Here is a 12,942-nt window from a genome sequence, read left to right as displayed (position 1 = left end):
ATTTCGATTGCATCCCACCAACGCAAGTAGTCTTATCTTTTATTTGTCTTTTATTAAAATTTTATAGCCTTTGGAGGCATCATCTTTGATATAAGGAATAAATAATGGTATGATTTCCTTGAAAGCCATCTATAATGTGCATAGAAAACCTTAGGGGTCACCATGCGTAATGACGTAACCTTGTTTTCTCAAACGTTTTTTTTTCTTTTCTCAGATATGATCCATGGCTCCTATTTGCACCGGGATATTTGGACAGTCCAACTGATCGATCTGAACTCTGAACTATTTCACTCTACCCCCCTTTTCATGTGCTACAATGCCAAAATCATAATAATCCTACCATCCTAACCGTCTGATCAATGGCCTATACAATGGATGGTCAAGATTGGCTACATAAAAAAGCCGAATCAAAAATTTGAGTCATCCTTTTATCAAGATCATCATTGAGTGGTCATTTTTTTAAAGAACTGCTTTTATCCAGCAACCCTGACCATCTCATCCAATGCTTTGAAAATGGACGTCTACAAATAGTAAGGCCAACTAATGGATGGATATGATCATTCGATTGGCATAATTTTTGCATACTAGGCTATGAAAAATATGATGGACCTAACCAACAGCCCAGATTAACAATTGGAATGTCCAAGTGTCTCATTGCAACTAGGAGCACTGTAACTTATGTGCTGTCTGGGAGTATTGGATCATCTCTTTTCTTTTTTAAATGTTTAAAGAAAAACTTTGATACTCTGGTGGAGTGTGATGAATGATACCTAGGCATTTAGAAATTACTTAAAAATTGCACACGTGGAATTCAAGTAGCTTAAATTAAACAGTCTAAATTATGGGTCCCAGTTCCTGATATATCATGAATCAGTAATTAATCATATTTTATTATCTAACCATCGGATTGGTGGATATTTATTCAACGGTTCATACTGCAAAAATCCAACGGTCCTATTTCAACAGAAAAGTGTCCACGAATTAGAGGTTTGGATTGTTCAATAAAAACATGATTTTGGGGATTTGACTTAGCGACAGTGGCTTCCACAGTTTAGTTGGTTTAATTTGAGTTAATATATATGGGACAAGAAAAATTCCTGAGTGCTCGAGTATCAAGCTTCATACGCTACCGGAGTATTAAATATCCCCTTGCTATAAATAGCGAATGCTACAGTTATGGCAGTTCTCCTCAGGTGTTGTTTGACGAAAATCTCGATGGCTTCTGATTCCACTGTATTTCTTTCTTTCATCTTCTCTTCTTCTCTCGTTTCTCTCTAAATAGCGAAGGCTGCAGTTATGATTGCGTTTGGATAGCGAATTTCGATTTGTAATTTTTCTTATTTTTTAGGCTGTTTCTACCGAAATTGCCCTTGGGCGTACGAAACTGCAGCTGTATTCCTTCTGCCGTAGCTCCTGCTCTTGGCGCGTTCGTATTGCCCTCAACTTGAAAGGTGTGATTTAGATCTTTGTATCTTTCGTCAGAAACTTTGATACTCTGCTTAGTGTGTGATGGATGATACGCTGGCACTTAGAAACTACTTAGGAATTGTAACGTGGCATACAAGTAATTCAAATTAAACTGTGTAAAGATTGTTCAACCAAGTTGTGTGGTTTGAGTTAAAACTGTGCCACGTGTACAACTTCCGCGCTCCTGTGCAGCAACCTCAATATGCTGTCAGAGTATCAAATAACGGAACGCGGTTTGGGTATACCCAGAGACGGACGGTCCTGTCAGAGGATCTGTGGGGCCCACCGTGATGTATATGTTTTATCCACGACGTCCATCCATTTTGAAAGATCATTTTAACGGATAAGCTCAAGAAGGAGGCAGATTGAAGGCTCAAGTGGACCACACTAAAGGAAGCAGTGGGGGATTGAAAGCCTACCGTTGAAAACTTCTTTGCGGCCATAGAATTATTGGATCAATATAGGTCCATGTGACCTTATGAACAGGTTGGATGTAAAATAAACATCACGTGGGCCTTAAGAAGTTTTCAACGGCAGGAATTCAATCCCTGATGATCCCTGTGGTGTGATCTACTTCAGACTTCGATCTGCCTCCTTTTTGGGATTATGCCTTTAAAGGGTCTGTTAAAATAGATAGACGGCGTGGATAAGACATATACATCTCAGTGGGCCCCACAGGGCTCCTGACAGGACCGTCCGTCTCTAGCTAGCACCCGGCGAGGGGTAGTGCCCAATCCGCGTCCCAAAATAACGGCCCCTTATCTTTTTATGTACACCCCATCTTATTGCTAGAGTCGTCCGACATTTCTGATTTTGGTGTGACCATAGTACAAATCTGTACTTTCAATTGGACTAAGTGGAAATTTTAATTTTTGTGTTGTTGGGTGTAAAAGGTCTGAAATATGAGTACAAGGCCGTGGACATTTATAAAGGGGAGCAGTTCAGTCCAGGTGAGTAACTGAGACCTCAAAAATCTATTTGCATTTGGCCGCCTCACGTGATAACATGTTACACTCGTATCGGATCCAGGCCAGTCATCAGGTGGGATGACCCTGAACATGCCCTACCACCTTCATGTTTGGGCCAGGGGTTGTTCTCAGTGAACTCCACCTGATGAATGGCCCAGATCTTGCACAAGTGTACCATGTTTCCACGTGCGCAGCGTATCCTATCTTCGTGTTTGGTCCATTGGTTCGGGGACCCACACCGTCGATGTGAAGAAGCCTTTATATGTAAAAAGTCTGCTGGGTTGGAGGATAAAGCATTGCATCTGTGCCCTACAAGGTGATGATCTGAAGCAATGGTGGTAGGTTGGACGAATAGGATCATCCCATCTCAAATTTTTTTGTGACATGCTCAATCTTCGGTCCAACAGTGCACGGAGATTCATCCACCACAACTTTTCCTTTGTATGTTTTAAATATCTCCACGTATTAACCAAGGCAATCTGTCCATCCAGGACACTTTGTTATTATAATCTATAGTTGAGATCATCTAGATTAAGATGGTGATAATAGCATATTTGTAAGTGTGAGGAAGAGTGGGCCTCAAGATCTGACAGTCTACATGATATGGAACCTCCACAAAGCCAAGGATGAATGGTCCATATCTAGCGGTCCACCTAACTATTAGACCCCTTTGATTCTACGGTATAGATGGACTTGGATTACGATTTATGACTTATATAGTTCAAAGGACAAGTTAGATGGACAAATATAAATCTCTCAATTTTATTTATTTACTCTTGTTTTATTTATAAGAGAAACTCTTTCCATTTACAAGGAATGGTGGAGAGTTTGAATGAGACCAGAGACAAAGCAATCTTATCTTATCTTGTAGTCTAAATATCCATTTAACGTTGAATTTGTAATTCTTAAAGAAAAGGATTGCCTACAAGTGGGCCCCACGGGCCTATGTCCAACACTATTTGCTTCTTTCAAATTGCAGAATTTTCAAAGTTGAATCCTCTCGGTTTTGTTCCGGTGCTGGTGGATGACGATGTAGTAATTTCAGACTCTTTTGCCATCATACTGGTTAGTGAATACTGATCTCCTTGTCCAATTTTATATTTGGGTCTTAGAATTCAATCAGGAGAAAATTAGCCACAGAAAAAACTAATATTCTTTTGCTTTGTGTTCTTCATGGTTTGATTGGATTGGACAGTACTTGGAAGAGAAGTATCCTGAGCATCCATTGTTGCCTCGTGATCTTCAGAAAAGAGCCATCAATTTCCAGGTTTTAAAAGAATGATGCCACTACATTGTTATTTCAAGCTCAGTGCTTTCCTATATTCCATGATTTCATAATTCAATATGCTAGCTTAGATGGTTTCTTTTAATACAGTGGCATGTACTATCCAAAACTTTTTTTGTGGTGTGTGAGTGTGTGGATGGGACCTTTATCGTGTCACTAGCAGACGGTTGTTGTTTTAGGATGTGGAGCACTAATCCAGTTTTTATCATTGTTCTCTTGTTCTAGGTTGCAAATATTGTCTGCTCAAGCATACAGCCTTATCAGAATATTGGTGTCCTGGTATGTTTTTGTGCGTGTTTGGATGCTCAATTGAACTGAATTGCAAAAACCCAATTCAATATGGAGGGAAGCAGCTCCATTTTAGCTCATAATGAGACCCTTTGGTGCATTTCTACATGTTTTAAGTTGTACTTGAGATAGTTGTAATTTCGATATTGGGGGTCGGTGCCTCGTTATCAATCGAATGGGGCTGGCCCCACTTTGGACATTTCCGCTTCATTGAATCCAATTGTTGCAATTCAATTGAAGTGAGCATCCGAACACAGCCGTAATTAGTAGTGTTTCTTCAAGTTCCATTTTCATTTTCTGAAATTTACTTGATTTCTGGACTTATTCCAAGACAAAAATTTGGTTTGTCTGGTTCCTGCTTCTCAATTTGCAGAGCTACATTGAGGAGAAAGTTAATTACGATGAGCAATTTTCATGGGTTCGGCATCATATTGGAAAAGGCTTCACAGGCAAGCCTCTGTTAGCGCTTGCACGCCTTTGTATTTTGAAATATGCTCGCAAGCTTCTTGATGTGGATTGAACAACTTGTATGCAATAATAATCAGAATGGTCTGGATCACTGAAAGTGGGCCCCACCTGGATGGAATAGTGATCCAAACCGACATGCTGCTGTTTCAGACCATCACTACATATTTCCTATGTGACTCCAACTTCATTTTTCTTCCCCGCATTTCACTGCATTTCTAGAAAATAAAGCTATAAATGTATGGTCTTATGCATTATTAATAGCCATTCTTGCCCGTTGAACTAGTGATGCTAAGGGTCCGTTTGGATTTGAGCCAAGTTTTGTCACGATGAGCTATCCACACACAAGCTGCCGGGACTTGTTCATGGACATATTGTCACGACTAATTGTTCCATTCGTTATTTGTCAAATACCTTAGAATTGGGAGTAAGGATGGATTGTAAAACATGTAAAGGGCTTAATATGGATAGAGGTACATTAACACATGTGCCTCATTTTTTAGTGCTTGAAGATTGATAGTGGCAAATGTGCACATGTGAGGTGTTTGAACTTGATGGTTGCACATGGGGCAGAACATGGGTGAAAGTGTTCCTTACATGCAATGAACTAGGGACAAAGAGTTCCATCCCTTTAGCAAAGAATCAATCCATGCTTTGATGGTTAGGTCTTGGATTCTTGTTAAAAAAATACCTGGGTTCTCAAGCATAAAAGGAGTAGACTAACTATGGACTAGTACTTGTGTCCTGACTGCTTGATAATAACACAATTTTGACTGAATCCAAACAACCCAAGTTAAAATACTTCCAATTTTTTATTTTTTTATTTTCACTTTTCTGATTCTCTAATGTGCATTTACGGACTCCCTGCAGTCCATTAATGCAAAGCAGGCTTGTAGTTGCATCAATTTATGAGTGAAGGAAGCTGTGTTCATTTCTAAATTTTAGATGCAGTAAGAGTGGGTGCTTTTTCTTTTTCTTTTGATCTATGTTCCCTCATGATTTTATTTGCCCGAATTTTTCAGCTCTTGAGAAGCTTTTAAAAGGCTTTGCTGGGAGATATGCGACAGGAGATGAAGTGTTCCTGGTTAGTGTTTTCAACCTCTTTTTTTAAAGACTGTGTTTGGAGGTACAAGTGAATTGAAATGCGAATATTTAGAAACTACTAAGGTGTCCTTGTATTCATAATTAGCAAGTATCCGTCAATTAGCGGTTAATTTCAAGTTGGATCTGAAAGTAACATAATTGCCATTTGGAGCCCATTCCTTCAATGCGAATGCGAGAAGGAAACCGCAATTTGGTCTTTCCACAATTATACTAGAAATTGCAGTTCACTTTTGCAGTGTATCCAAGTAGATCATTACTCTGCCTTGCTAGAAAATGGAATGCCATGTTCTCCAACTGATTGGGCTACCTTATGTATATGGGAACTAGTGCAGATGGATGACCACTAAAACTCCGTCATCTTCAAAAATCTATCTTGAGATCACTTCGGAACAAAACAAGCAGATTTGGTTTGTCATTCCTGGCCATTTTGTTGAGGCAGTGCAGCGTTATAAGCATGGAATGCGTATTTGTTTCCTGATAAGAAACAACAGTCGTGGAGACATGATTCCTATATTTTGTTAACACCCACACCACACACAAGCATACCAAACGGGTACTCAAACCCATGATCTCAATGTTGAAATAGAGTCTGTCTGCCACTGAGCCACGAAGCTCAACCCCATCCTGTATTTTCTTGATTTCATTAGTTTTAGTGAATAAGGAAGTTCCATGTTGTTGCTCCATGAAGTAGCCAAAATTACCAACCCATGGAAAACCCTATGCCTCTTCATCTCTTGTTTCTCTCTTTGCCTATTGGGTTTTTGTTTGTTTTTTCTTGTTTTTTGCTATGCTTGCATTGATTGTGTGCGTTGCTGTCCACGTGGTTGCCTGTTCTTCTTAGCCGGTTGAACCATTTGTAACATTGACCCATACTACACTCTACTGTCAAATGAAAGTTGATGCAAAATGATTCTTCTTACTTGCAGGCAGATTTGTTTTTGGCGCCTCAGATTCATGCAGCGGTACAACGGTTCAACCTCGATTTGGTAAGGCTCTTCTAATAGAATACAAAAGGTTGAAACTTTCCATAGATCTTATCATTTACTCTCTCTCTCTCTCTCTCTCTCTCTCTCTCTCTCTCTCTCTCTCTCTCTCTCTCTCTCTCTCTCTCTCTCTCTCTCTGAAGTCATTTGACAACCTGGAAAGGTAGCTGCAGGAAATGGAATCATTAAGTAGGGCAAATCCCTCATATTAAGCTTTTGATTGATGTCTCAACAGTTGAGCAACAAAAACATCCAACAACCAATCATGTTATTGTTGTTAGATGTCTTCAATCTGACTGAGATCAAGGGTCTGTCGATGCCATCGACTGACCACTCAATGCCATCGAGAAAATTCAGAAAAATCCAAATTGCTCGCTGGACAATTTTGAAGTTGCTACTCGATGCCAAAGAAGGTGGCTTCAATGTCATCGACTAGTCTTCGATGAATGTCGATGCCATCGAAGGTCCCATTGACGGTGCGCGCGGACCTGCATAAGTGCCCAATTTGTTTTTAATTCCGATTGTGAAAGTATAAATATCAGGTATAATTGGGATTAGGGTATTCTAAGTGAATGTTAAGACGCTCCTAAGGTGTTCTAGAGCAAAGTTAGGGTTTTGAAAAGGGATTTTGAGATTGTTCGGATCGATAAATTTATCCATCTCTTGTAATATCATTTTATAGTGAATTACTTGTCGTTTCATGCCGTGGTTTTTATTCCGCGAGGGTTTTTCCATGTAAAATTTGTGTTCTCTGTATGCTTTTGCTTGTGTTTGATTTTGCTTTGTTTGATTGAATTCTAGTTTGCTTCTACGCAATCCCCAACAATTATCTATTCTATAATCACTCTAATCTTAATGTGTTCTATTCCCTTTTGTTTTTATGCTTACAAATGACATTCAGACACCAAACCCGCTTCTCATAACAGAAACGGTCCATGGCTTCTTTTGTTTGTGCAGTCAGAGTTCCCTCTTCTTTGTAGGCTCAGTAAAGCTTATGATGAGTTACCAGCATTTTGTGCCGCTATGCCAGAAATGCAGCCAGATGCTGTAAAACTATAAGATAGCAGCGCCATTGGTTTGTATATGTTCCAGATGTTCTTTTAAATGATAAGATGAAAATCAGTAACACTTGAAACTGACTACCAGCACTTCATTTTCTCGACCATGTATGAATTTACTGCTCTGTTCATCTTAGAGCTGCATTGTTTGTCAAAATAAATGTTTTATTTTAATTAAGGATCATATAATGAAAGAATCAACTAGAAAGGCCAGAGGGGGCTCATCATCTTCATTCCCAAATTTTCATGGGCCATTTGGATTCTTGTGTTAGCCTATACTAAGATTCACAAACCCAGGTTGGCAATGTCATCTAAGGGATTGACCATTCCCCTCTCCAACCTCCCTTCCAATAACTTACCTTTCGCCACTTTCATTTTTTTTTTCTCTCTCAAGTATTCTTCTTTCATTTTAAAAATGTGTCAACCAAACAACAGATTCACAAATTCCATGATATACGATTCTTATTCCACGCTGTAAGTTAAAACAAAAGAGACATCAATCTCAGGAGCAGTTAGTTCAGGGTCAACCACACTCTGGATTCATAACTTCATCAGTACTTAATAGCTGTAGCCATCGAAATGTCCACTAATGTATACATGGTATTTACCTCAAACCCAAACCACCCAAATCATGCGACCCATTGTACATTGGTCATATGTCCAAAATACAATCCTCCTGGACCTGATGTAGGACGTGGATCAAGCATGTTCCTAACACACATTAACTGGAAGAAGTCCAAGGAGAAATCGACAAAATTCAGCATACTTAGACCGGTTGAAATTCCACGAGAAATTTCAGATTGTTTGCTGGACAATTTCTGCCAATTTAGACAGGTTGATAGATCTTGTCGACAGGTTGAAGGCCCGTTCGACAGGTCGACGGGATGAAATTCGCAGAATTTTTAGTTTTAGTCTCTGGATGTTTTTGAGCCTGTTTGACCGATCGACTCAACTAGTCGACAGCAAAACGACAGATGGCGGAAATTTGCACGTTTTTTAGAATTTGTTTCCTTATTCAATTATGACTCTTTTATTACATTTTAGACTTTGTTATGATTATTTAAGCATGCTAAACTCGTTTATTTTGGAAGCAATCAATTAAATTTCCCAATTTTATACTATTTATCTTGTGAATCCAAGAAAATTGTCTTGTGGATTCAAGGCGTTTACCAATTGAGGAAGACAGTTCTCCACCTCATCACGTCCTTCCCCGCATCAGGACCTTTGATTAATCGAGGTACTTGCCTTGTCCACATCATGAATGTCCGCACCATCCATCGTAGTTTCAGTCCAATCTTTGTTAAAGTATTTTTGGGTTTTCAGTTTATAGTTTATACAAGTGGAACCGTGGCCTAGCTATCCAAGCCGTTGATATAATGGACCTCATCCCGGAAGTTCCATCCATCAAAAATATCATTGTTTGAGGATCCTTGTTGTAGAATTTCCTACATTTTTCTTCTTCTTTTTTTCAGTTGAATGTGAACAATTTCTGTATTTTCTTTCTTAACTGCGTATGGTTGCCAGCCTCCATCAGCATCTTGGAAATTGATTTAACAACATTAGTTTTTGCTGATAAGCCTGAAAATGGGAAATGGATTCTTAGTATGGAAGAATAACACACAGCCCGTTTGGATCCTGCATTTGTCTATCTTGGATTTTTCGTTTCTAGATTATCGATCTTTGTATAGAACTTTCAGATTTTCAGTTTGCACAAGTGGGCCAAGTGGATCAGTGATCCAAACTGTTCACACTGGATAGCCAGCCACATAAAAAAATAATAATAAATAAAAAACAAAAAAAAAAAAAAAAAACCCTCCTTTTTTGAAGATCCTAGCTATAGAATATTAGGCTGTGTTTGGGTTGAATGTGAACCAGGGCCTGGTTTCTTTCTTAACCATCTATCTGTTGGAACACCCACCCAAGGGTTAAGATTTTTCCATCTGTGAGATTTTTTGGTGCATCAGGCATTCACAGGGCACTCGACCGGTCGAGGGTGGTGCTCGACCGGTCGAGTGGTGCTTGACTCAAAGTCCAGCGACTAATTGAGTTTATTCTTCCGCGCTGCTCAACCAGTCGAGGAGTCTGCTCGACCGGTCGAAGCTCCGCTCGACCAATCAAGGTTACGCAGATTCATGTCCGGATTTTGTGCGGACTGCGTAAATTTGAGATGATTTTCGCCATGGTGCGGAAGGAAGTTGCCTAAACTATAAATACGGGTTCCTAGGGCTTTTCTAGGTAATGTAAGGGAGTTTCCTAAAACTTTACAGGGGTTTGCTAAAGGGTTTAGGGCTATCAAAGGTGTGTGTGTGTGTGTGTGTGTGTGTGTGTGTGTGTGTGAGAGAGAGAGAGAGGAAGCTTGTGGAAGGGAGGTTATGCTCATAGAGGTGATTCATTGTGCACTCGACATCTCAGCGCTTCTACATTCTCGTAATCAGTGAGATCTCTCCGTTTTTCTTTATTCTCTTATTGTTTATCCACTCCTACATGAGTAAAGAAGGTTTGATCCAAGCGGTGTGTACTTGTGATCGATTGTAACGTTGTACTTCATAGTGAATTATTAATCTGGACAAGGTCCCGTGGTTTTTACCTCTTTGAGGGTTTTCCACGTAAAAATATCTTGTGTTGTGTGGTTTGTGTTTTGATTTATTTCATTGCTTTATTATTCCATAATTCTGGTGTTTTAGGAGGCAAGATCCTAAGGTTTTTGTGCAACGCTCCCAACAAAGTGGTATCAGAGAGTTCAAGTTGGTTGAACGGGGTGGGATCAGCTCTTAATTATGAAAGGTGGCTCATCGAGGATGATCAGTCTCAATGGTTCTAACTGGACCATATGGAAGGCTAAGATGAAGGACTTACTTTATTGCGAGGACTTGTATTCTCCAATTCAAGGCATATCAGTAAAGTCAAAGGATATGACAGATGATGATTAGAAGAAATTGGACCGGAAGGCGGTGGGGTTTATTAGACAATGATTGGACGATTCCGTATTCCACCATGTGTCTACAGAGACCTCAGCCGCTATCCTATGGCTGAAACTGCAAGGGCTGTATGGGAGGAAGACAGCCGGCAATAAGATTTTCCTGATACGATGACTTGTGAATCTCAAGTTCAAAGATGGTGGCTCTATGACTGAGCACATGAATAAGGTCAGTAATATATTGAACCAAATCTCCGTTATGAAGATGGTCATGTACGATGAATTACAGGCTTTGTTATTGCTTAGCTCATTACCTGATAGTTGAGAGACATTGATGGTATCTCTAAGTAACTTTACGCCAAACGGAAAGGTATCCATGGAATAGGTAACTAGTTGTCTCTTCAATGAGGAGACAATGAGGAAGTCTCAAGGATCTACTCAGCAAGAGGCCTTTGTGACACAAGAATGGAGGAGAGGAAAGAACAGAAAAGACGAGAAGGCCCGAGATAAATCAAGAGGTAAGTCGAGCACTAGGAAAGATGTTGAATGCTGGAATTGTGACAAAAAGGGTCACTATAAGCATGAATGTCGTAAGAATAAGAACGACAAAAAAAGAAAAGGAAAGGAGAAGGAAGATAAATCAGATTCCACTGCGGTCGCTTCAGATGCGACGTTGTAGTTATTCTTTCTACAGATCATAATGTTTGTTTCATGGCTACGAGTCAAGACACCGACTGGGTGATAGACTCAGGAGCCTCGTTTCATGCGACTCCACGCAGAGATTTCTTCACAAGCTATAAGTAAGGTGACTATGGGCCGTGAAGATGGAAAATTTTGGCGTATCGAAGATCATAGGGGTCGGTGGTATTTGTGTGAAGACCGATGTGGGCTGCACATTGGTTCTCAGGGATGTGAGGCATATCTCAAACCTTCGCCTCAACTTGATGTCGACGGGAAGGTTGGATGATGATGACTATGAAAGCCGATTTGTTGGTGGGTGCTGGAAGCTCATCAAGGGTTCATTGATCGCGGCCAAAGGAAAGAAGTGTTGCACCCTTTACAAGGTAAGTGTCAGTATATGCAAGGGTGGGTTGAACGCAGCGAAAGATTTAACTATTGACATGTGACACAGGCATCTAGGCCACATGAGTGAAAAAAGGGATTCAAGTACTAGCAAGGAAGTGACTCCTTCCAGATGTGACAGGTATATCTCTTAAAACCTATATTGATTGTTTATCAGGGAAACATCTTAGAGTTTCCGTTAAATCTGCTTCTCATGTTAATAAAGTGCATGCATTAGATTTGGTTTATTCTGATATTTGTGGTTGTATGATGATAAAAACCTTGGGTGGGGCATTGTATTTTGTCACTTTTATAAATGATGCATCTAGAAAGGTTTCGGTTTATTCTTTGAAATCCAATGACGAGGTCTTTGGTGTATTTAAATTATTTCTTACTATGGTCAAGAGAGAGACAGGTAGATCATTGAAGTGCATCCGCACTGACAATGGTGGTGAATACATTGGCGACTTTCATGAGTATTGTAAGTCTCTGGGAATACGGCATGAACAGACGATTCCCAAGACCCCCCAGCATAATGGTGTGGCTGAGCGAATGAATCGCACCATTACAGAGAGAATCAGATGCATGTTATCCCATGCAAAGTTGCCCAAGACGTTCTAGGGAGAAGCAATGCACACAACAGTATATTTGATAAACAGGTCTCCATCAGCCCCGTTGAATGGAGAAGTACCCAAGAAGGTCTGGACTGGATAGGATCCACCGTACAGTCATCTCAGAGTGTTTGAATACAGGGCGTCCATTCATGTACCAAAGGATAAGAAGTCCAAGCTCGATATGAAGATCATATAGTGGTGTTCTTGGGATGCAGTGATAAAAAGTTTGGTTACAGATTGTGGGATCCGACCGAGAAGAAGCTCGTCAGGAGCAGAGATGTTGTTTTCTAATCAGTGTATAGAAGACATTGGTAAGCCAGAGAAAAACCAGCCTAGTTCAGGTAAGCTAGAGGATATGGATCCGGTTATTCCTTCCGTGGTGCCTGATGACGGGGGAGTACAGCAAGATGCAGAGGACGAGGGAGTTTCTACAGAATATGGATCGGGGGAGCAACCCCTACTTGATCCACCTGTTGAGCCACAGGTGAGGAGGTCATCTAGGAACAGACAGCCATCCAAGATGTACTCGCCGCATGAGTACATTATGTTCACTGATGGGGGAGAGCCAGAAGATTATTCTGGGGCCCTAGCCGACGAGCATAAGGGGGAGTGGTTGAAAGCTATGAAAGAGGAGATGGAATCCTTGCATAAGAACTACACCTATGATATAGTGAAACTGCCTAAGGGTAAGAAAGCTTTGAGCAACAAGTGGGTGTTCAGAAAGAAGATTG

The 12,942-nt window shown here is 40.3% G+C and overlaps 1 protein-coding gene across 1 annotated transcript; it reads left to right on the top strand.

The window, feature by feature from the left end:
- Positions 1–1,116: 1,116 nt before the first annotated feature.
- LOC131236641 (glutathione S-transferase 2-like) lies at positions 1,117–7,749 on the top strand. The gene is made up of 10 exons (XM_058233949.1): positions 1,117–1,233; positions 1,349–1,451; positions 2,361–2,417; positions 3,415–3,500; positions 3,631–3,702; positions 3,946–3,999; positions 4,382–4,457; positions 5,496–5,557; positions 6,504–6,563; positions 7,518–7,749. The coding sequence occupies exons 1-10, from the start codon at positions 1,177–1,179 to the stop codon at positions 7,617–7,619; spliced, it is 729 nt and encodes a 242-aa protein (XP_058089932.1). The 5' UTR covers positions 1,117–1,176; the 3' UTR covers positions 7,620–7,749.
- The last annotated feature ends 5,193 nt before the right edge of the window (positions 7,750–12,942 follow it).

Source organism: Magnolia sinica, chromosome 2 (assembly GCF_029962835.1).
Source record: "Magnolia sinica isolate HGM2019 chromosome 2, MsV1, whole genome shotgun sequence".
Classification (NCBI taxonomy): domain Eukaryota; kingdom Viridiplantae; phylum Streptophyta; class Magnoliopsida; order Magnoliales; family Magnoliaceae; genus Magnolia; species Magnolia sinica.
This window is presented reverse-complemented; position numbering and strand designations above follow the sequence as displayed.

What these genes read in the sequence shown, in the direction of transcription:
- LOC131236641 (XM_058233949.1), top strand. Translation starts at nt 1,177, where the DNA reads ATGGCAGTTCTCCTCAGGTGTTGTTTGACGAAAATCTCGATGGCTTCT. An exon ending in ACTCTTTTGCCATCATACTG is followed by an intron (nt 3,501 to 3,630) that starts GTTAGTGAATAC and finishes TGGATTGGACAG; the next exon opens with TACTTGGAAGAGAAGTATCC. An exon ending in CAGGAGATGAAGTGTTCCTG is followed by an intron (nt 5,558 to 6,503) that starts GTTAGTGTTTTC and finishes TCTTACTTGCAG; the next exon opens with GCAGATTTGTTTTTGGCGCC.